This window comes from Hemiscyllium ocellatum, chromosome 5 (genome assembly GCF_020745735.1).
Source record: "Hemiscyllium ocellatum isolate sHemOce1 chromosome 5, sHemOce1.pat.X.cur, whole genome shotgun sequence".
In the NCBI taxonomy this organism is placed as follows: domain Eukaryota; kingdom Metazoa; phylum Chordata; class Chondrichthyes; order Orectolobiformes; family Hemiscylliidae; genus Hemiscyllium; species Hemiscyllium ocellatum.
Window position 1 is genome coordinate 34586800 of NC_083405.1, and position 25733 is coordinate 34612532.

At 41.6% G+C, this 25733-nt stretch overlaps 1 protein-coding gene across 2 annotated transcripts in view; it reads right to left on the reverse strand.

Annotated features, from left to right (window-relative positions):
• Positions 1-25733, reverse strand: part of LOC132815655 (retinoic acid receptor beta-like) — a 220245-nt gene that overhangs the window by 161635 nt on the left and 32877 nt on the right. For both annotated transcript variants that reach the window (XM_060824643.1, XM_060824644.1), the window contains exon 2: positions 25083-25231. In XM_060824643.1, the coding sequence (XP_060680626.1) occupies positions 25083-25231 (149 nt within the window). The remainder of the gene's footprint in view (positions 1-25082; positions 25232-25733) is intronic.

A 25733-nucleotide genomic window follows, 5' to 3' on the forward strand; every position in this document is an offset into this window, starting at 1 on the left:
ATTATTTCTTATTCATGATGGTCATAGCCTGGCAGTTGTGTGACACAAATGTAACTTGTCACTTGTCAGCCCAAGCCTGGATATTGTCCAGATCTTGTTGCATTTAGTACCTGAGGAGTCACAAATGGTGCTGAACTTTGTGCAATTATTTGCATACATCCCCATTTCTGACCTTATGATGGATGGCAGGTCATTGATGAAGCAGCTGAAGATAGTAGGGCCAGCAGATCACCCTGAGGAACTCCTGCAGAGGAGATGTTCTGGAGCTGAGATGACTCACTTCTCACAACCACAACCATCTTCCTACATGTCAGGTATGACTCGCTCCACCAGCGAGTTTGTTCCCTGATACCCATTGGCTCTAGGCTTGCTAGGGCACCTTGATGCCATGCTTGGCCAAATGCAGCCTTGATGTCAAGGGCTGGCATTCTCACCTCACGTCTGGAATTCAGCTCTTTTGTCCATGTTTGGACCAAGGCTGTAATGAGGTTGGGAGCTGAGTGGTCCTAGTGGAACCCCAAACTGGGCACTGCTGAGCTGGTTGATAGTACTGCTGATGACACCTTCCATCACCTTACTGATAATCAAAAATAAACCGGTGGGGCGGTAATTAGCCAGGTTAGACTTGTTATGCTTGTTAGGCACAGAATATATTTGGGCAATTTTCCATATTGTTGGGTAGATACCAGTGCTGTAACTATACTGGAACATCTTGGCTAGGAGAGTGGCAAGTCCTGGTGCACAAGTCTTCAGTAGTATTGACGGAATTGTCAGGGCCCACTGCCTTTGCAGTATCCAGTGTCTCTAACCATTTCTTGATATCACATGGAGTAAATTGAATTGGCTGAAGACAGGCATCTGTAAAGTTAGGGACCACTAAAGGAGGTCGAGGTGCATCATCCACTCAGCACTTCTGGCTGAAGAGTTCTGCAAATGCTTCAGCCTAATCTTTTGCACTGATGTGCTAGGCTCTTCCATCATTGAGGATGGGGATATTTGTGGAGCCTCCTCCTCCAGTGAGTTACTTAATTATCCACCACCTTTCACGATTGGATGTGGCAGGACTGCAGAGCTTCGATCTGATCTGTTGGTTGTGGGATTGTGTAGCTCTGTCTATCACTTGCTGCTTAAGTAGCCCTGTTTGGTGGCTTCACTAGGTTGACACCTCATCTTCAGGTGTGCCTGGTGCTGCCCCTAGCATGCCCTCCTGCATTTTTCATTGAACCATGGTGGATCTCCTGGTTTGATGGTAATGGCTGAGTGGGGGGAATGCCAGGCCATGAGGATATAGATTGTGCTGGAGTACAATTCTGCTGCTGTTGTTGGCCCACAGTGCCTTATGGATGCCCAGTCATGAATTGCTTGATCTGTTTGAAGTCTGTCCCATTTAGCACGATGATAGTGTCATGCAACAAGTTGGATGTTAATCTCAATATGAAGGCAGGACTTTGTTTTCACAAGGACTGTGCAGTAGTCACCTTACCAATACTGTCATTGACACTCTGAACGTGGTCAATTAATGATGATCTAATGAACTCATCCTGTCATGAGCCCAATTAACTGTGGTCTCAGCAGGTGAGAAAAGTAACTGCCTTCCCAACTAGTAGCATGGAATGGGAGAGGCCTCAATCTGTCCGATCTGGGGCACGGATGGACATCACAGAGAGCTGATGGTTACTGTCTGTCACTTGTAAAGCTTATAGTGGTTTATAAAATCATAAGTGGTATAATGACTAGATTGGGTTGGGGTATCTGGTCAGCATGGATACGTTGGACCGAAGGGTCTGTCTCCGTGCTGTACATCTCTATGACAAGGTGAATGGTAGGTTCTATTCCTTAGGGTGGGGGATTTCAAGAGCAGGGGGCATATTTTTACAGTGAGAGGAGAAAGATTTAAAAAAGAGATGGGGCAATTTGTTATTACATAGAAGGTGGCTCACATGTGGAACGAACTTCCAGAGGAACATTTGGATAAGTACATGAATAGGAAATGTCTGGAAGGATATGGGCCTAAGCGCAGGCAGGTGGGACTGATTTAGTTTGGGATTCTGGTCAATGTGGACTGGTTGAACCAAAGCTGTTTCCATACTGTATGACTCTGTGACACTAAGTGCCTGTAAATGATAGATAGTGATAAATCACTCTCGTATTCATGTGAATGAGAAAGGGATTATAAATATCAGCTATTGTGAGATCCCAGAGTAAGACCCAATATCAATGCTCATCAGGGACAAATTTAAGTGGAGCTGTAGAAGTGACTGTAATGGCAATGGCTTATTCAATCAATGGTATCAAATCCCACTTGAAACATTTTGAAACCCACCTTGTGTGTACTGCAATTGGGTCTTTATCTTTGTGAACTGTGCAGTAAGACAACAATAAATAACAAGAACACATTTGCAGTGGCACGTGAATAGATTGCCGTGGTTACACTGACTTTTCTTTACTGCAGAAAAGCAGCAAATATTATTTATCTCAAACCCAATACAAGTCAGCCGGCACATTAGAATGCAGTACTCTTCCAATCAAAAATCAATTTCCTTTTTATTAGGCCAGACATGGGGGGCAAATGCAGTTCGCAGTTTTTGATGTCAAGGAGAGGATTCTGATTCTGAATTGGATGTAGCTGGGGGAACCACAGTTGGGACTGAGGGCCAACAATGTGTAAAGTGAGACTTATTATCCAAGTCTAATCCATAGAAAGAGTCGTGTGAAACTGATAGTAGTTTGGTCTTCATTGATTTTATTTATACATTATGTATCTTACTTAGCATACCTGCAGAACAGAAGAATTTCAAGAAGAGTGGTGATTTTTTGTTTAATGTTGAAATAAAGTTACGGAAGTTAATTGAATGTATTTCACTTCATATAGGAGACATCCAGTTATGTCCATTTGCAGTGGTACACAGTAGGAAAGCTTTAACTGAAGATAGTTGGCAACATAGCTTCATAGTCATACAGAGTGGAAACAGACCCTTTGATCCAACTAGTCCAATCTGATTTTGTTCCCAGACTAAACTAGTCCCACCTGCCTGCATTTGGTCCATATCCCTCCAAATCTTTCCCACTCATGAACGTATCCAAATGTCCTTTAAATGTTGTAAGTGTATCTGCATCCACCTCTTCCCCCGGCAGTTCATTCCACACATGAACCACTCTCTGTGTAAAAAAAGTTGTCCCTCACGTCCTTTTTAAAACTTTCTACTCTCACCCTAAAAATATGCTCCCTGGTTTTGAGCTCCCCTATCCTAGGAAAAAGACCCTTGTTATTTACCTCATCTATGCCCCTCATGATTTTATAACCCTCAATAAGATCACCCCTCAACCTCCTATGCTGCAGTGAAAAAAGTCCCAGCCTATTCGGCATCTCCTTGTAACTCAAACCCTCCATGCCTAGCAACATCCTGGTAAATCTTATCTGAACCCTTTTCAGCTTAATAAAATCCTTCCTATAGCACAGTGACCAGAACCGAACATAGTACTCTACAAGCCACCTCACCAACGTCCTGTAAGACCTCAACATGACATCCCAATTCCTATACTCAAACGTCTGAGCAACAAAGGCAAGTGTGCTAAATGCCTTGTAAATGGCCCTGTTTACCTGTGTTGCAAATTTCAAAGAATTATGTACCTGGACTTCTAAGTCTCTCTGATCAACAACACTACCCAGGACCCTACCGTTAATTGTACAAGTGCTGCCCTTGTTTGTTTTACCAAAGTGCAATATCTCACATTTATCCAAATTAAACTCCATCTGCCACTCTTCAGTCACTGACCCAATTGATCAAGGTCTCTTTGTACTCTTAGATAAGCTTCTTCACTATCCACTAGAGCACATATTCTCGTTGAAACCATTAATATAAATGACAAAAAAAAGGGGACCCTGCGGAACACTGCTGGTTACAGGCCTGCAGTCTGAAAAACAACCCTCCATCACCAACCTCTGTCTCCCACTGCCAAGACAATTTTGTATCCAATTAGCAAGTTCACTCAGAATCCCATGCAGTTGAGAGAACTATGACAGAAATCACAGAGGCAATGCAGTTAGATAGAGGCAAACCCTTTTAAGGGTAGATGAGGCAGGAAGGTACTTGACTATTTTTTTAAAATGAGATCAGAAACTATTAGTAGTACCCCAGATCCAACCATTTTCAGTTGCTTCATCAAAACTAGAGGGCATAATTTTAAGGTGAGAGGAGAAAGATTTAAAAGACACATGAGCGATATTTTTTTTTACATAGAGGGTGGTTCGTGTGTGGAATGAATTTCCTGAGGAAGTGATAGATGTGGGTACAATTACAATGTTTAAAAGTCATTTGGATAGATGCATGAATAGGAAAGGTTTGAGGGATATGGGCCAGGAGCAGGCAGGTGGGATCAGTTAGTTTGAGATTATGTTTGGCATGGACTGGTTGGACTAAGAATCTGTTTCCATGTTCTATGACTCTATGAGTCTGTAAAGTCAGAAATGGGGATGTTCACTGACACTACACATGTTCAATACCAATCACTATTCCTCAAATGTCCAGCACATTCAGGCTAAGGCTGAGAAGAAAGAAATAACATTCACACCACACAAGTGCCAGAAAAATGACCATCATCAACAAAACAGAAGCTAACAGTCTCTGCTTTACATTCAATGGCCGAATCATTGTTGAATATCCCAGGTTAAAAATCACATAATACCAGGTTATAGTCCAAATAGGTTTATTTGGAAGCACTAGCTTTCGGATCACTGTTCCTTCATCAGGAGGTTGTGGAGTATAAGATTGTAAGGCACAGAATGTACAGCAAACTTTTACAGTGTGATGTAGCTAAATTATATATTGAAAAAGAGCTGGGTTGTTTGTTAAATCTCATCTTTTAGAATATGAACTTGAGAATGTAAATTTTAAATGTTCTGCGATTTACATATGAAAGAACTGAAACCAACATGTTCATTCTAAAAGATGCGAGACTTAACAAACAATCCAGGTCTTTTTCAATATATAATTTCAGTTACATCACACTGTAAACTTTTGCTATAAGTTCTGTGTCTTACGAGCTTATTCTCTATAACCACCTGATGAAGGAGCAGCACTCTGAAAGCTAGTGCCTCCAAATAAACCTGTTGGACTATAACCTGATGTTGTGTCATTTTTAACTTTGTACACTCCAGTCCAACACTGGCATCTCCAAATCCTCAATATCCCATAACAACATAGTGGGATTTGCCATTCATCAGAAACTGAATTGGATCAGCCATTTAATTGCTGTGACTACAAGAACAAGTCAGAAGCTTCTACACTGCAGTGAGTGACTCACCTCCTGAATCTCCAAAGCACATCCACCATTTATAAAACACAAGTCAGGAGTGTAATGGAATACTCCCCACCTGCCTGGATGAGTGCAACTCTAACCACACTCAAGAAGCTTGACACCATCCAGGACAAAGTGATTCACTTGACTGACACTCTGTAAATCATCTTCAACATTCACTCCCCTCATCATGGCAACAGTTTGTACCACCTACAAGGTTCACTGCAGCAACTCACCAAGACTCCTTGGTTTTTTTTGGGGGGGGGGGGTCGGTACTGGCATGAAAGTGGGATCAATCACGATGGAGCTGAATTGTACAGTAGGTTCAAAGGGCCAAATGGCCTACTGTGACTTCCTAGTCTATTTGCTATGTTCCTGAGGTAAAAGAAGGTGACCATGAGCCAAGTCAAGTACACAAGAATGGGTGGTAGAAACAGGAAAGCAGAATCGCCACCTACAGCTTATATCCAAAACAAAAATAAATTAAGCATTTTACAAATAAACCATTTTACATGTCAAACCTGACCAAAACATTGAACATGCTACCATCAACCAGAAACTGTTAGACTGAATTCAATAAAAAGTAAGCAGCAGATAGAAGGTCCTGTGGCAAATGTCCATACGTTTTACTGCCCATTTACTGACTTGCATCTTGTTCTGTTCACCATCACCTCTGGACTCAATGAGCTGTACTAGCTCCTTCTCCAGCAAAAGTTCAAATTTTCAATTCACACTTTGTGTTAAAATCCTTCCATTGCCTCTCCCACCCCCATGTGTGTAACCACCTTCATTCTGTGATCTCTGCACTCTGCTTCTCTGAGTATTGCTGATTTCCTCTACCCCACTATTGGGCTTTCAGTTGTTGAAGCTCCGAGGTGGGAATCTTTCCCTAATCCTCGCTGCTTCTTTAGAATCCTCCTCAAAACCTACCACTCTGAGTGCTGAGGAAGGGTCTTCTGACCCGAAATGTTAACTCTGATTTTGTTGCACAGATGCTGCCAGAGCTACTGAGCTTTTCCAGCAATTTCTACTTTACTACCACTCTGAATTCAACTTTAGTCACCTGTCCTATTGTCTCCTGATGTGACTTCATCAAACTTGATCTGATAGCCACTCCTGTTTGAGGTATTTTACTGAGTTAAAGATACCATCGTCACGAGCTGCTGCTCATAACAAGCCGTACCTTTGGAGAATGGAAACGTCTGAGACAGAATGAAAACAGCCTTTTCCCAATATCAGCAGGAAACTGTAGCTCACAGCAGCATTCTTATAAGACTCTCTCTATTATATTTCCACCCTTGTGAAACATATTGGTTTACACACCCACACCTGCAACTGCTTAAACTATGACAGTTATGAGCTTGCTTTGTAAGAGAAGTGGTGTTGTGGGTATGGACCCTGTCCTACCACCCAACATACTACATGGGACAACTGACATGGATTCATATCCAATCACTGAAACTCATGGAGGTCTGGTTCCTTCAGCGTTTTATACTTTTGATAGTCAGCTCTGACCAGCAAGTCCATTCTTAGACTGCTACTTAATTGCTACTTAAATTAGTAGCCAATGCACAACACCATGCACTCCGCCATTAAAACTGTAACTACACATCGGCAATACAGCATCAGTGAACATGAAAAGCAATGGAAGAAAGCTTCATTTATTTGTATGTAAACCCTGTTACTTCTACTTCTACCCTTGAGAAGATTAGCAGTTTATGTTTTAATTCTTAATCAGTTGAAATGCTATCTTGGTAAAGAAAGTGAAAAGTGATACACAGCAGCATGAACACAAAAGGTATAGGAAAAGTAATTTACCTGTTGCATTATTTAAATGCAGAACAGCATATGTTCAGCATGCCATGTAAAGTATGGCATTCTTCATTGAAAAGGTGCAGGAAATAATGACCACCGTCATTAGTTAATCAGTTTTTTTTTTAGAAAAGGTTATTTGTCTTGCCTCTTAACCAGAGGGCCAAAAGACACAAGAGGCAAATATTTAACAGAGGGTGGTTCGCATGTGGGATAAACTTCCTGAGGAAGTGGTGGATGCGGATACAGTTACAATGTTTAAAAGACATTTGGATTGATACATGAATAGGAAAGGTTTGCAGGTGGGACTAGTTTAGTTTGGGATTATGCTCAGCGTGGACCGGTTGGACTGTAGGGTCTGTTTCCATTCTGTATGACTCTATGACTTGAGCATATATTCTAGGCTGACATCTGAGTACAAAACAAAGTTTAGCACCACACAGTTTTAGGTGCCACCTTTCAAATGAGATGTTAAACTGAGGTTCCTATTGCTCTTGCAGGCAGAAGTAAAAGTTCTTATGGCACTTTTTGAAGAACAATAGATTTTAACAACTATCCCTCAATCACCACCTAAAATAAATTGGACTACAAACTGGAGGCAGTCCGTTTGAAGCTATGATATTGTGATGTGCCTGGTCAAGATGAGGCAGACAGTGTGCCAATGTCCCTCTATCTGCTCTTCTCTCTTCTTCAGAACTGAATGGAGCTGAAAAATGATGGGTTTTAAGTTACTGACGTGAGGGAGGTAGAGGAAAAGCCAAAGGTGGTGCTAATGGTCATAAAAGACAAATACAGGTGCAAAATTAATGTAAATGTAAGAAGAAAATGGGTTTGTTCTGCTGCGAGTAAATCCGACAAGACTTCCAGCATCTGCAGGACTTTGCTTTTTCTTCTTAAAGAAAGTGGGAGTCAAATGCTAAGTTCAATGGCTGGTGGAAATATATGCAATAGTGCAAATCCTTCCCTCAAAGCCTATCAATGGTGCAAAATATCAAAGAGAGGACTGAGAGATTCTCTGAAGTGCTTTGCAGATCCTTTTGCAGGAGATAGAAAAGGACAGAGGTCCGTTTCTGTGGAGGTCAGGAGGACATTCAAGCATATGCCTTGCAGGGAATGGAAACAGAGAGCTATTGAGATCCATCCCAGGAGTCTGGCCTCATTGCAGCGGCTGCAAAGGTTCAATAATCTCAAACAAGTGTCTCCGCTTAGTGAATGCATCTGTAAATGACATCTCCCTTCCCATCACATCTGTACTCCTCTCCCACTGTACAAAGCAGCACAAACACCTCACTCAATTCTCAGCCATTGTTTGCCATTAGGATTCATGCCGAGCATAATAGGAAGTAACAATCGAAAACTAAGAGGGAACAGGGACAAGTGCATCTCCTTAGCCTGTTGGTAGAGACACTGTTTCTCCTACATCCACAATGATGGGGATACGGTGTTGCAACTTCCGTTTCCAAAACTATTGAGGATTACAGAATGCTCCTGTCTTCTCAAATCCAACGTCACCGACATCCTGCTTTCGCTCATTCAATTAATGCAGGATGCAGATGGAGTGACTATAGACCCCTTGTTTATCAGCTGTCTTGCCTTCCCTCCCTTTCTGCACTTCTGCTTTCAGAAACCTAAGAGGTATTACCTGGTCAGCCTGTGCAACCTCACCATGATGGACGACAGCAATGTTTACCGAGCGAGCAATTTGACTTGGTCTGGGATGGTCCCTGCAAACTCCAGCTCACACACTGGCATTGCACATACTACAGAGGGAATGACAGATCTCTGGTCTGCCTGCGCTGAGTTATTAAACCTGAGGAGACTGCAGGCTGGCAGGTTGTAAGGAGAAAGCTGGTATTCATGAACATAGAGAGGCTTGATGCAGTGGCTAACCTGTCACAGAGCTTAATGTCACTGTCAAGGAGTAGGGAGGAGTCCAGCTCCCACTTGGCTCAGGGCTTTGCACAGAGGCTGGAGCCTGTGCTTCTCTCTGGGTAAGATCATTGCTTTTCTATAGTGGCCAGAAAAGAGCTTCTGCTGTCTCCTGACCACCAGAGCCTGCCAGAAGCCAGAATTTAGCTGCTGGTCTCAGCCACTGGCAAAATCCTAACACTGGCACAAAAAAGCCACCTAATAGGCATCTGGACAGGAGGTCATCTGCCATCATCCCCAGTGTGGGCAAGGTGGCCTAGCAATGAAAGGACAGTGAGCACCTGCAATATTTTACAGCTCTCCCGTTGCACTAACCATCTGCAGAAGGCTGGTGAAAGTTCACTCATGATTGAATATATTAATTAGTAAACAAAAGCTGTTTATTTTAAAATACAGAGAATGTTTCAGGTCGTTACAAATGTCACATTGTATGTGATGGCTGTAAGATCAGGCATCGTTTCATTCGAAGTGCATTGGTGGGACACGGCTGAAGGTGAACGGTTGGGGGCATCAAGGTCACAAATCACCGGAGACAGACTTGACTGGCTGCTTGGTGGGTCAAACTATTCACCTCACAACTTTACAGCAAGGCTTCCCCGTTCTGTCTGTCAGAAACAGTGAGCTGCATCCAGTGACTGGAGGACAGAAGGAGTGAACTTTGAATAGTTTAGCGTTATTGTAGGTTAAGGTGCGTACATGCACACGAAAAATGTCAAAACAAATAAACTATTTGTCTTTTGGCAGGACTTCTAAATTTCCAAAGAGGGGCAAGATATTTACAGTAAAGATTCTAGTAGAGTGTGAAGGGCATTGATATTGGTACTGTGACCTCTGCTTAAGTCACTGTATCTATTACTGTTTGTTGCAAAACAGAATCAATAGAAGGGGACAGTGAAATTCAGTGCTACTGTAAAATACATGGCCTGTTTATTGTATTAGTTACATAAGCCAGCTTTTGCTTTTGTTCAGATCTGGATGGCAAGCTGGTTAGGACAAGTGACCTTTTTTGAGATAAAACCACTTTTGTTGACTGGCCTTTTCCTGATCGGCTTCTCCTTTTCTTAGCTGCTGGTCCCCTCCTATCAACCTGTTCCACGGTCTCGGGAGCTGGTTACAAGATGTTCAAGAGGATCTCTCAACAATGGCAGGTTTACTCAGTAACCTTACACAGGGATACAGCACACTTGATTCGTGCACTTAATTGTGTTTCTTTTTACAACTGAGTGCCACTTCGACTTTGGGTGTATTTAATAAATTAAAGTAGAAGAGATTCAATTAGGGTCAAGTAAGGTTTTGCTGCACTGGGCCTTTCATGGTTATCTAGCTAATTACTGGAACCATTTAATTCACAACACAGAATCAGGAGTGCAGCATCAAACCACAGGGTCTGACCCAGAGAAAAGGAAGAGAACCTTCCAGGCTTGTGGAAGTGGTGGGCAAAAGGAATTTAATTGAGCAGGAGGCAAAAATTGTGTTTTCTGAAAGCATGTCAATGTCTGGTATGAAGTGCTCAGAATGTTTCAGACAGGTCGGCCTTCCTGACTGTGATGGTCAGGAGGCATTTTTGCATTCATTGAATATTCATGAACACCCTGTCTACTGGAATTACATTCACAGGTTCAATCTTGTTGGGATCAGTAGGAAACAAATGCACTCACAAACCTGACTCCGTATGAAGCATGTAACTGGCAAGGTGGACTTTTTCCTCCAAATTCTGTTGTACGAATCTTTGCACTAACAAGACTTCTTCATAACTGGGCCTTTGTTTGCTCAAACCTTTCTTGTATTAGGCCAATAGCAGAGTCTCAGATAATTAGTCTCACCATTTGCCTAATAGGGTAGAGGTCTCCCTGGTTCAGGAGTTCGGAGCAGGCTCCAGACTCAATTTCAAAGTCCAGACCCATAGGCTGAGCTGAGGCTCCTGGTCTGTGGTTAGGCCTGGCTCCCTCCCAGCGTCAAGTTTGCTCCCAGCACTGGACTCTGCGGCACCAGCTGCACTGGTGAGGTCGGCCTAGCATGAACTCATAGCTGTGGCAGGTGGAGGTGAAATGGTGTCAGAGAGTGGCAACACAGTGAAATGCAGTGTCATCGGTTTAGCGTTAGGGTGGAGGAGCCTGGATCCAGGCCTCTGCCTGAGCTAGAAATAGGAACTGTCCCAAAGACCATCTAACACTATTGATGATGTGGAGGTGCTGGTGTCGGGCTGAGGTGGACAAAGTTAAAAATCACAACACCAGATAATAGTCCAACTATGATCGGACTATAAGATGAACTTTATTGTTTTATGTTTTGGCCTTATATTCTGTGTTTTGGTTCATTTTCCATATTTTATGGTGGCAATACTAAGCAATACATTTCACTGTATTCATAATATATACACGTGACAATACATAAATTAAATCAAATTAAATAGCCAGTGATGGACTGGGAGAAAGTAAGGACTGCAGATGCTGGAGATCAGAGCTTAAAAATGTGTTGCTGGAAAAGCGCAGCAAGTCAGGCAGCATCAAAGGAACAGGAGAATCGACGTTTTGGGCATAAGCTGAGGAAGGGCTTATGCCCGAAACGTCGATTCTCCTGTTCCGTTGATGCTGCCTGACCTGCTGCACTTTTCCAGTGATGGACTGGGCACAGGTATTCCAAAATTGGGTTGTACTTGACATTGCCCATGTAGTTTCACTCTGACTCAGACAGAGGCATAAAACTCCAGCACGCAATCATTGAAAGTATGATTGCAGGTCAATACATTATAGAACTGTTTGGTTCTATAATTGAGGGATAGACGAAAAGACCAGATTTTACAGTCAGAAGCAAAGGAAGGCACTCATCACTGTGTTGCCACTTGCTTCAAAGAAAGTATGCTGCCAATCGCTATGGTGCGGATTCAGTTTATCAGCTTGAGTCTGGTAAAGATCTCCAACTGTTCAGCAACAGGAAAATCTTCTAATTTACTGAACACCAAGCACATAGACAAAGTCCCACTGACAGCAAATTGTGTCAATAAAAACAATTATCCTTCAGCTTTTAGTATAATTTTACAGAAAGAAATAGAGAGTGAGACGTACTTGAAGAAGTAGCTAGAAAAACACTTTAATTTTTTTATTGTAATTGAGAAATTTGATAGTCTCCACATATTAAATTAGTTTATCAGGGTCTGAGAGGCTGTTCATTAATAAATTATGATTAACACCATTAAAAACCCAACTGGACCTCATTTAATAAGATGCAACGTTTTCAATGGTTTTTATTACGGGACCAAAAGCATAAAGGTGGAAGCTCTCATTAGTTAAATGATTAATAACTGATTCATTTCCAGACATCGGAAGTGTGAAGAGACACAGAAATGGCAGAAATGTTTGGAACTTCACTTTTACCTGTAGGCATGCAGATCCTGATTTCAAAGGTGAAATGATGTCAAATACCACTGCTACCGCAAAATCCAGGCCAACAATTTCAATGATTTGGCCCCAGTGAAAGTTTTTTGCGAAATTTGACTTATTCCAGTATATAGAAAAAACACTGAAGCCATTGAGAGTGTGTTGATTCACTATGTTGACATCAAAAATGAAAAGCTACACCTATGAGGAAATACTTGAGACACGGTGACTAACTCCAATGGAACAGAGAATGCCAAGAGCATAATATATACAAGATTTACAGTTGTAAAGTATTTTGATAGGGCAAAAAGACTGGCTATTTTCTTTGGCGTCACTGTCAATAAAGTGCGATCATGAATAAATGAATGAATGATTGATTTATTGTCACATATATCTAGGAAAATACAGGGAAAAGTGTTCATCAACTTAAAGCAGTCATGATGAGTTTGAGTACAGGAGTCGTGTTCAAGTTGTACAGGACTTTAGTGAGGCCTCTTCTGGAGAATTGTATGCAGTTCTGGCCACGCTGTTCCTTGAAGGATATTATTTAACTGGAGAGGATTCAAAAAGGATTTACTAAGATGTTGTCGGGAATGTAGAGTTTTAGACAGGCTGGATAAGCTGGAACAAAGAAGTTTGAGGGGTAGCCTTTTTGAAGTTTATAAAATCATGATGGGCATAGATTAGGTGAATGACAATGGTCTTTTCTCTATGGTGGGAGAGTTCAAAACTAGGAAGCATGTTTTTTTAAGGCAAGAGGAGAAAGATTTTAAAAAGGACATGAGGGGCAACTTTTTTACACAGAGAGTGGTTTGTGTGCGGAATGAACTGCCAGAGAATGTGGTGAATGCAGATACAGGTACAATGTTTAAAATATACATTTGGAAAATTCCATGAATAGGAAAGGTTTAGAGGGATATGGGCCAAGTGCAGGCAAGTGGGACAACTTTAGTTTGGGAACATGGTCGGCTTGGACTAGTTGGACCGAAGGGTCTGTTTCCGTGACTCTATGGCAACTTCCTTCGTGCAGCAAGATATCAAAGGATTGTAACAGGGAATGTTTGAGGCAGACAACATTGCATCTTTTGAAGGGAAGGTATATGAAGGTTTTAAACAAAGGATGAGACAGGACTCTGACGAGTGGGAAGAGCAAAAGAATTTTTTTAAGCGTGTCCAAAGGCCAGAACAAACACAAACCCTTCTGTGTGAGACTTATAAGACTCTGTGTGTCAAAAAGCAAGTTGGTTTCCAGTGTTCAGTATCTATTTTGCCATATTCAACAATTGATATTTGAAGGGTTATCCAGGAATAGTAACATTTACACACGACAGAGGGGGGGAACCTCACAATTAGCATTGCAACAGTTTAAAGCTGGATCATAATTCTCAGTCAGTCTTAACAATACTGTGAATTTTCAGCGCTGCCCCTTGTTTTTAAATTTTTTGGAGTTTCCTTTCTGCTTTTAATCCTTGTTATCAGCAGACACAGTGGCACCATTTCAGTTTTAATTATCCACATAAATGGGTTTGTCTTAAGTGCTGTTAAAATGCCACCAAAGTGTTTCACATTCTGCCTCTTGCTGTTTATGCCGATAAAAAGCCCTAGGCAACTGTTCTACCCAGGGCAGCACTGGCCAAAAAAGGCTCCCGGCCTACCGCTGGCCACAGAATGTCTTCTTTTCAGTGAAAGTACAACAAGACGTTAACACACAGCAGAATCTGCCAAGGCACCAGTTTCTCTCCACCACGCACAATACTGGCATTGTTCAAGAGTCATCGCACAGGCCATATTAGGTTTTCAGACGTTTGTTACAAAGACCATGAAGTCACCTCTCTTTGCTGCTTTCAAAAAATAAAGGTCTTTTTACAAACTGTTCCCACATGACCGAGAGCTGCTCGCTCTGCAAACAGTTCTTAGTCATAGTATGAGAAAATGTAAAATACTGTACCCCTCCTGTATCATGTCAGAGGATGGAGGGAAGGTGATAGAGAGCAGGAGATTCACGTCAATAAGATGCAGAGATCAATTAACAGGAAATAAACCAGCAGATTGACATGAGTGTTACAAATTAAACCAAAAAGTGCCAAATTAAGTTTGTTTAATGAGGGAAAAGCAGGATAGTGTCAATCGACTGGAAATTATAGGAAGGTAAACAGCTGACATAAGATCATAGTGAAAATGGATTATCAATACTCAAATTCATCATTCCATTTTAAAATCTGGGACTTTCATGCACTAAAAGTGGTTTCAAAAAATATACTACCGACAAACCAAAGCAATGCATATGGAATATATAAAACCAGCTACATCAGAATGACCATCTTAATCAAGAGGCACTGAAACTCAACGAGGCATCAAGAAACTTGCATCTCTTGTTTAATTGCCCATGTATAGGAAATTTAAATATTGAGAGATGAAACGTCATCTGTGGAAAAAGACAATGCAGCTAGACTGGCAATAAACTAATGGACCACTTTCAGAAGTTTGCTTTTGAGCAACAAAACATAAAGCAATATGGAAAGATAACAGCAAATGTACCAGGTGCTCTTCTCTCCCTCCTTCTCTCTCAATATCAGAAATCACCATGTGAAAAAGCAACGTGGAATTAAAAAAAAACCTTCATCAAAACGTTAGGGTTATGAGCAGTGTTGCATTGTATAGAATAGTTGTCTAGGGCTATCTTCGACTCTTCTGAGAAAACAGGTCAACAGCTAAACATTTGGGGCTCAGATTTCACTCTTGGAACTCAAAACGTCTAAGTACTTTAAACTGCAACTGTGTTTACATTCCTGTCTATATTGGAACCTCCCTTGCTTCTTTTCTTTCTCAATACTTTATTATCGGTGTTTGTTGTTGAATTTTTTTATTTTTCATAGATAATACAACTCCATCCCCTTAATGCAAGAAAATTTTATCATTTGACTCCCTCGTTTTAATCGAGCTAATTACATTTTAATTGAAGTGTGATGGCTGCATGCTAAAAAAAAATATTTTTCATGATCAACCAAGGATATTAAAATAAGAGAAGTCCGTTACATCTCCTCGCCTGTTCACATCAGGATCCTGAATAGAAAACCAATAAACACAAACAATTGCCAAAGTGCGAGGGGGAACATATACTGGATTGCCAATACATATTTAGCAAAGCCCATGGAGTCTTAAAGATGCAAATTCGTGTACTACAAAAGAAAATTTACAAGGTATTGTATATGCTATGTATTCAAAAACAAGGTGCCTTAGAATCAACAAATACAATGATCTGAGTTTCATTGGGATTGCAAGAATTCACTGGTAGCCAACAGGCCTAGCAGAGGCCCTCTCCACAGCAATAATATGATGCCTGCAGGTTAAACAGGCCAGGGGTGACAGACAGGCATACTCTTAAGAGCTATTGGACAGCACTCCGCTGTCCCCACTAGACCTCCATGATGGGCATAGCTACAGCTTTGGGCAGGCCTAGGAAGACAAGATGGACCACACAGTCAGGCAAGTAGGGTCTTCCTGGCCAGGTTGGGGGGGGAGCTGAAATTGGACTGAGGGGTTGATGGAAGAGTTTTGAAAGCCAGGTGGGTTGCAGGGGGTTGCTGTCCACTAATCATGAGGTTACCCTCTGAATCCAGTTCTAATACTAACCCTAGATTTCCCACTTGCCTGAACAATTTATTTATTTTTCCAGAAGTGGCCCGCCCACTCTGCCCTGCCAGTACATGCCCACCTGTAGTGTGTCACGGGCAGCGTGAAATATGAAGCAAGTGGTTGGATAACAAGTTCAATTGCTCATTAAGTTTTCAATTCAAATTGGTGGGCAGGCTGCTGGTTTCAGCAAAGGACCATAACATCCTACCCGGTAAGTTTCGGCAGCAAGATCATCTTTCAGATATCAGCCTGACTGATCACAATCCTGAGAAATACCCTTAAAAGGCAGAGGTGGGAGTGTTTTGTGCTCATTTAGAATCAACAGTGATAAACATTTTCCTACAATCAGGAGGTGTGCCCACGGGGGCTCCCAGTGACAGGTGCCCAGATTAAGACCACTCAGGCCTCACTTACTCATGAGGTTCCAATCGTCAGCTCGAGGGTACCACACATACCCCTGCTTTGCCAGGAACCTGGCAACATGCCGGAGACAGGGTCAGGATTGGAGGTCAAAGTATCACCTGACGATCTTGCAGGCTCACATGTAAAGAAGCAGAAAGCACGTCTGCAGACAGCTGGAGCTGTTTCTCTCGCACGCTGATTCATGGGAGGTCCTGGCAACTACTTAGGGAATGCATTATGACTTTTTGATGAGGGTGTCCATCTGTGGTGCCCCTCTCACTGTCTGTCTGCACGAGCTGCATCACCTTTCTCAGTGAAACTGCTGGCCATTCCTTACTTTCCCCTCTCCCAAGCATCCTGTCCTACCTGTGTGCTGTCCCTAACTGGAAGTGGATGGAGGAGCAGTCTGTTAACTGGCTGCCTCCCTTGAGGTCATGTACTTGGACATAGAATCATAGAGATGTACAGCATGGAAACAGACCCTTCAGTCCAACCCATCCATGGCGAACAGATATCCCAACCCAATCTAGTCCCACCTGCCCATATCCCTCCAAACCCTTCCTATTCATATACCCATCCAAATGCCTCTTAAATGTTGCAATTATACCAGCCTCCCCGAACAATTATGAAGTCTCTAAGTTTCAAAGATTCCAGCAGCTATCCTCATACCCCAATTTATGATATTACATTAACACACTATTTAAAAATGATTGATTTACAAAAAGCCTAGCAATTAAGCCAAATACAATGGAATAGTCAAATTATTTTAAGTCTGCCAATTCCAATACTGTGAATCTCAAATACCACCTCAATACAACTGAAATTCAAACCAGTCTTTTGCTATTTACCAACATACTTAAGTTAATGCAGTTAATTGTAGCTTTATTTAATGCCTGAGAAAATTTGCAATGTAAAGTAGGTATATGATTTATCAGGAAGCAAAACCAATAATATTTTTCTGACTTTGGTAATTACTTCAAAACTGGCACTGAAAGCTATTAGTCTGACACCATGGTAACCAAGTGCTTTCAGTGCATACTTAGTGAAAGTTTACAATTGTAACATTTTTCTGGAGAAATTTAATTGTTCCAAGGTGCACAAGCACCCTCCAGATGGGTACAGCATTGGTCAGGCTTGGAAATTTGTTACACATACATTGATTTTCTTTGCTCAGGAAGATGATAATGCTTGCAATACCTTAATGATTTATTGATTCTGCACTATTTTAATATGGCCAATTCAATTGGCTGACTGGGAAGGAGAGTTTCTCTCTCTCACTATTATCATGAATCATGGAGATTAAAGTAATGCAAAAACAATAAATCATTCAGACATTACAGGTTCAGGGAACATTGTGAGCAGAGAAATGTTATGGATTTTTCACAAAATCACAAGTGTTGATGAAGCTTTGTATATAGAATACAGTGCCTGAAGATAAATTAGCACTGCATGTAATACAAATTCTAATAATCAACAAAGGCTTACATTGTGTCTATACAAAATAGGAGCAGGCAAATTGTAGATAGAAATAGGGAAATAGGCACAAATTTTCAGACAAATTAGTCATCTCAAAAATACACAAATAAGATCTCTATTCGTAATGCCTTTTGTTGTCACTCACTGGCCTTTGGAGGAATTGACAGAATACCAGCCACATCCCTAGATATATACGTTTCCAGTTTGGCTTATTTTAAATGTCAGTTCTGCATTTTATTTTTCGCAGCCAAGTTAGCATCATTGTATTCGTTATTGTAATGAAATAAAAATATCAAAATTATATTTCCAGGAAACTGGTGAAATGCACCAGTTATCTATTAAAAAGCAGGAAACTAATAAGAAAATTGACTGTTATTCAAGAATTAAATGGAAGTAAACATGGTAATGTTATTATATATCCTTATGAAATTTATATCCCTACATGATATATAGAACTCTATACTCACTGATGGGGACAAAAAAAAACGTTAATGTAATTATGAAACATAGAAATTCATTTTCAACTCTTAACATTCATTTTTGGTGCTCTTTCTAGCTAATTTACGTAAACATCCACTGTTAATAGTCTTTTACAACAAACTGATGTTGAGCTCTGAAAGAGCCTGATACAGAGTCACCATCCTGAACAAACTGGCACCATGCCCACCTTGTGAATACAGACTGCGCCGATACTCAGTAAAACACCAGAAAGCTCCAAATACTCAACACTCCAGAGCTACATAGAGCAGACTGACTGGCTTCTGACTAATTGGTCAAGAGATTCGCTGCACTAAGTCAATGTACTGTGATGAAATGTTACTGTATATTTGTGTTATATTAGATTGGACAATCACACATTCATTAGTCTGAAATTTCAACTTGATTCTTATGTTTATAATGAGTGTTTGGTGAGGATCATGAAAGGCCAAACTAATCCATTGTGGCTAGTGCGATCCTACTTGCCAGAGAAGAATATCCTCCAGCTTTTGATTGACCTTCAGAGGAAGAGAGGTGTTACACCCTCCCAGGCAGCAATAACAGTGTGCAGGTTGAATTCCATATCCTTTGTATTTGGCCTTGTGAAACACCGATGGGTCATTTTTTTCCCCTCCTTCAGGACCAGATGAGGGTGCTGAAGTGGTTTCAAAGTTACACATGTAGAGGAAGCATCTGTGAAGACTCGAAATATTTTTTTGAAAGTGACTTTAGACTCTCTATGAACAATCATGATTTTTACATTAAGTTGTACCCCCCCAAAAAAAAGCTGAACCAACACTTAAAGCATTTATATCAAACAGAGGCACAATAATAAATTATGTTCATATCTTTCTCAAGTAACTACAGAATTTCAAGGGTCAAAAGGGCTGATGTTGTTTCCGTCATCCAGAATACAGCACAGTTTGGCAATGTTGGTTTCTACTCATGTCAACCTTCTGCACTTTGAAAACTATCACCTTCTTCACAGTGACAGAAGAACAGGTCTGCCCAGTGGAAACAGAGTCCTCAATGACTCCATGTCCTGCATTGCTATGGATAATAAAGCTTGGGAAGTGTTCCATGCCAAATTTAATGTGATGTCATCATCATTCATTGTGAAAACAAAAGACAAGTTGAGAGATCCAGGCAGTAAAGAAGAAAAGAATGTCCCAGATAAATGCAAACCTTAAAATAAATTGTGTCAAATTTCAAAATTAATTAAAGCATTAAACGTAGAGAGTCTGAGTCATAGAGATGTACAGCATGGAAACAGACCCTTCAAACTTGTTCAAACAGCAACTGGTCTAAGTTGTTGCTTTGATTTAGCCACTAAGAAAAACCTAGAGATGGATAAGGATTGACTGAAAGAGGTTCAGCAGAAAATATTAATTAGGGCAATAATATCTAACTGGGGAAACATATTCAGTGGCATATTTAATCAATCAGTGTGTGGGCCCCTTTAGGTCCTGGTCTCTATAAACTTGAACTAAAGACGATAAAGAAAATTAGTCAAATTTATTCTGTGAGTAATATTAAACTGGGAAGGGAGTGCAATAGATCCTGAACTGAGGATCTAGAAAGAACCTATTAAGCAACTGTAAACAGTAAGAATGAAGGTAGACAGAATTCTGCTGCTGGAAAGAGCTGATGCAAAGGAGGTCTGGAGAAAGATGCAGTGGTGTTTGTCGAGGTTCATCCTGAGCAGCTCCATGATGTGGGACTCTGTGCTCTACAATCTGTTCCCCTGGACACACACAAAGACAAACATCAATTGCGCCTGGAGGACCACCGACTTGGTAAAAGATGCTCCTTAGCCTGGCCGAAACTTGTTTGGTCTTCCAGTGCGAGGAGCTGACCTCGACTGAGTGTTGCAGACGTGCACATTTCAAGGTCAAAGTCAAGAGTGTGTTGCTGGGAAAGCACAGCAAATCCGTGGAGCAGGAGAACTGACCTTTCGGGCATAAGCCCTTCATCAGGAATTTCAAGGTCTAGGACCATGTGCTGAGGGTTACACTAAAGCCTGGGCCAGCTGCTGACATGTGGGGAAAGACCACCAGCTGAGGTCCTTCTACTGAAGTTAAATGGGGATCCGTTCTGTCGTCAGACCCTCCCGCTGCCTTAAAATCAACATAGTTTCCTGCATAAGTAGAAAATACCTTTGTATTTGCAACTGCAAAGAAACTCTGGAAAATGTCAAAATTCCATTTTTTTTTACTCTGCAAAGCCAGCACAGAACTGATTTTGAATCTTTGTAGGTTCTTATAGATGATTTTTATGAATAACGTATATTCCCGAAATAAAAAAAAAATCACCGCCAGAGCTCTACACCCTAGTTCCAATCAGTATTCTGGAAGTTACCACTGACCGAGAAAAATGTGGGTAAATGTTAAGTTATCCACCCTGGGTGAAAAAAACAGGAAGGCAGGTTGTCATCGGAATGGCAATGGATTGGGAAAGGGGGTGGTACAATGAGACCTGAGTGTCCTTGGACATCAGTTGCTAAAAGTACCTGGTGTAGCAGGTATTGGATATGGCAGATAATATATTGGCCTTCATAATGACAGGGTTCGCACACAGGAGCAGGGATATCTTGTTGAAATTGTACAGGGCCTTGGTAAGACCACGCCTGGAGAATTGTGTGTAGTTTTGGTCTCCTTAACTGAGGAGGATGTTCTGGCTAATGGAGCGATTTCAACAAAGGCTTACCAGACTGATTCCTCAGACAGTAAGACTGACGCCTGAAGAGAGAGAGACTGCATTGGCTCAGCCTATTTTCACTGGACTTTAAAAGAAAGAGTGGGGATCTCATACAGTCCTATAAAATTCTAACAGGACTAGACAGTATAAACACAGGAAGGATGTTCGAGATGACAGGGGAGTCCAGAACCATGGGTCACAGTTTACAGATATGGGATAGGTCATTTGGAACTGCAATTGGGAGGAATTCCTTCATCCAGAGAGTGAGCCTATAGAATTCTGTAAGGTAGTTGAGGCCAAAACATTGAATGTTTTCAAGTAGGATTTAAGTCTTTTTCTTAGGGCTAACGGCATCAAAGGGTATGGGAGAATGTGGGAACAGAGTACTGAATTGGATGATCAGCCATGCTCCTATTGAACAGTGGTGTAGGCTGGAAAGGCTAAATGGCCCACTCCTGCTCCTATTGTTGATGTTTCTATAACTACAAATTGAACTGGATTAACCATATAAATACAGTGACTACAACAGCAGGTCAGAGGCTAGGAATACTGCAGCGAGCAACTCCCTTCCTGAATCCCTGAGGCCCATCACCATCTACAAGGCACAAGTCAGGAGTGTGATGGAATACTCCCCACTTGCCTGGATGGCTGCAGCTCCAACAACACCCATGAACCTTGACATCATCCAGAACAAAGGAGCCTGTATGTTTGGTGCCACATCCACGAACATTCACTGCCCCCACCACCTATGCTCAGTCGCAGCAGTGTGTACTATCGACAAGATGCATTGCAGAAATTCACCAAAGTTGCCCTCCAAATGCATGACCACTTCCATCTAGAAGGACAAGAAGAGCACACAGATGGGAACACGACTGTTTGCAACTTTTCCTCCAAGCCACTTACCATCCTGACATGGAAATATATTGCCGCTCTTTTATTATGCTGGGTCAACCTTCTGAAACATCTTCTCTAATAGCACTGTAGTATTTCAAGAAAGTAGTTCACCTTCACCTTCTCAGGATCAATAAGGGTGGGCAATAAATATAGCCCTTCTTTAGGACTTGATATGGAGGTAGGGGGGAGCTACAGGTAAGTGGAAGGTGGGGGGGATGGGGAGAGTAGCAGAATGGTGAGGTAGTGACAGGTTGTGGTTGGTCGATGGGAGGGAAGAATCCGGTTGGTAATTGGAAGGAAGAGTCGGTAGGTGGAATGGAAGGAAGGAGGCGAGTCTGGAAAGGATGTCAGGGGGATGGATGGGAAGGTTATTTGAAATTGGAAAACTCAATGTTATGTTCCCCGTGGTGCAGGCTGCCTAGGCAGAAGATGAGGTGGTGTTCCTCCAACTTGCAGTCTGATTCACTGTGACAATGGAGGTGGTCGAGGATGGACATGTTGGAGGTGCTCTTCTCAGTGTCTCAGCAGATCCTCCCTCTCTCAATGTGGCACTGCCAAGACTACAGACCAAGCAGCCTTCTGATTGGGTCAGCGAAGTGGAAGGCCTGTTCCTGAACTGGCCATCTCCTTACCCATCATTTGTTCATGCGGTCGGACGGCCTTGAGAATGCTGCTGTCTCACTCCTGTCATTGTCTTTGTGCCCTGGTTCAAGGACAGCATCAATCTCATCACAGAGATCTCAAACCATTCAGTAGATGCCAGATACTTTGATTGATCTGCACCTCAATTATTGATTCAATACCAGTCAACAAGACCCAAGGAAACATCTGACCCTGGAATTGGTGCTGAGGAAAGCTACGATTGATCAGCACTAGTACTGAAGAAACGAAGAACAACTGGGAAAAATCAAACTTCTCAACCTTTAAGAGAGAAGGTGGAAAGAGGAACTTGTAAAGGCATGTACTCAGCGTAGGTGAAAGTGCTGATGATTGTTTCCAAGTTGAAAGCATGATTGCGTCCAATTAGACAAATTGTAACAATATGGGAGGAGTAATCAATAAGTTGAATTGCAATTCTGCAAAGGGAACAGAAGAAAGATATCACACTCATTCAAGAAGCTGAGGTGGGAGCTGTATATTTTAAAGGAACAAACCTTGAAGGTCCAAAAGTCATCACTCGTTTGTGCTTCTCTTTGTAAACTTTATGACTTAATAAAAGGAAATCCAATCTCCATGAACAGGAAACCTGGCAGTTTTCTTGAAGATTCTGTTATTTTTATTATCTACAAATGAAACCTGAATACAGTGATGTTTAAACAAAGAATCAGACTCACTGTTTAGATTCTGCGTCCAAGTGCAATCTATCACGCTTTCACATTTTCCAGGAGATTGGAATAGTGTAATGCTGACTCCCATGAAAGTTTGAAATCTTGAAAACATTACCCTGACTGATTACCGTGAAACAAATAATCACTGCCACTCTGCAAGTAAGTCTCACTATTGAATGGAATCGTTATAACGGCTGCCCTGACTTTACAAATCTAAAGGGTAATGAAGCAGTTGTCCAAAACTGGTCAGCCTCATTTCTTGCTTTTTTAAAGAAAAAGCATCATCGGCATCCTAAAAGAACCCAAAAGACAGACATTAATTGAAACCAAATGCACAGCTCCCACTAGTTAACACTTGATGGGTTGTAAGGACACAGTTAAAGAGGAGCACAGAATCTTCGCTACATACCTCCTATCACACATTTCAGATTTATTAAATGCTGTGCTTTGGGCAATGGATTAAATGGTGACCATCAGTGATTGACATGAACTGATGTGTTCGAGCAATGGGAGCTAATGAAGACAGGTTACAGGAAGTAATGTTTTCTGTAATGATCGCAGAGTATGCAGTTTGAAAGGATAGTACAAAGGGATTTGTTGAAGTTTAGTCTAAAGGTAACACAGTAATGAGCATTTTAGTGGCTATCAGGACACTATGTATGGAGGCAGTAAGGGCATGGTTTAAAATACAACACATTGTCGAAAAAAAAACACCAAGGTTCCAGATATTGAGTTTAAATTGCAAAAGCAGGAAGGAGGGAATGTAATTGGGAGCTACAGTCCGGAGGCTTTAGCAGGAGCAGAATCAGATGATTTTCATTTCCTATTGTCTGAAAAGTACTGATGTACCTGGGATGTCCATCAAGAAGCAGTTATGGATGGTGGGATGTTACTGTACGTATATCACTGAGCTTGTAGATGAAGGGGGAAAGGACTATTGCTGCACTCCTGAAGCTACCTTGCGGAATGGGAAAAGTAGTGATTATGTTCAGACAGTTGTAATAATTAATATCAGTCAGTCAGTTCTGGACCAGCTAAATATCTTAAACAAGTGCTAGTGGTCACGTGCTGGGTTCCTGTCACATGTCTGCAGCAGCAGCTTGTAATGGGTGTGCCTGGAATGCTTACATGTTAGCACATTGTTAGCTTCAGTTCCACAGACAAACAATAATGATCAAATGAGGGGAGGCCATGGTGTAGTGGTAATGCCACTGGACTAGTAATTCACTAGTAGTCCACGTTAATATTCCAGCTCATGGGCTTGAATCCCATCATGGTAGCTGGTGAAATCTGAACTGAGTAAAAAAGTTAGCCCAGTGCTGGGTATTTAACCACTGTTGATTGCTCTTTGACATAGAAAATCTGCCATTCCTGCCCAGTCTGGCTTACAAGTGACTCTAGTTGACTCTAGGCTGCCCTCTGGGTAATTAGCTGCAAATGTGTTGCTGGTCAAAGCACAGCAGGTTAGGCAGCATCTCAGGAATAGAGAATTCGACGTTTCGAGCATAAGCCCTTCATCAGGCTTATGCTCGAAACGTCGAATTCTCTATTCCTGAGATGCTGCCTAACCTGCTGTGCTTTGACCAGCAACACATTTGCAGCTGTGATCTCCAGCATCTGCAGACCTCATTTTTTACTCTGGGTAATTAGGAATGGGCAATGAATGCTGACCCAGCCAGCAACACCCACATCCTGTGAACAAATGAAAGCTCTGAAGCACAAAGCAATTTCTCTTCACAGCATTAGGCAGCCTTACCTTGCAGCCTTCACAGGCACTGACTCCATAGTGATAGCCTGATGACTTGTCCTGACACACAAAGCAAGGTTTGTATACCCGTGGAGGTGGAATCGGAGATGGTGGACTTGGTACAATCTCTTCAGAGCTGGTACTCTGTGTTTCAATTGCTGTAAAATAAAACAAATCATACATTCATGTTTTGTTAAAGTAACATTAATATTGATAGAGAAAAATACTGCAGTTAAAAAAATCACATAAACCACCTTTTTCAGAATCCCCTCTCCCATCAACAACCCCACAGTGAGAGTGACCAAAGTAAAAGGAATAAATAGACAGAATACTACGTCATCTTAAAGATGATAATTATGAGTGTGACCCTATGACTACAATGGATGGTGACCTAACCTCAAGTGCCATTATCCCTCAGACCACAGCCAATAAAATACAACTTTAATGTGACATCCACACACATACAACATTAATGCCAATCTTTGGTCCTGTAAGAATTGTGAACACAATGCAGATTGGAAGTTTGGCATGAAAATATGAGCAGAGGAGATTAGTTGTTTCCCACTCCTTTCTCAGGAATGTTTTCTTTCATAAAGCAATGAAAATATTTGGTGAGGAAACACTTGGACAAGAATAATAATGACAGTTGAGCAAACAATT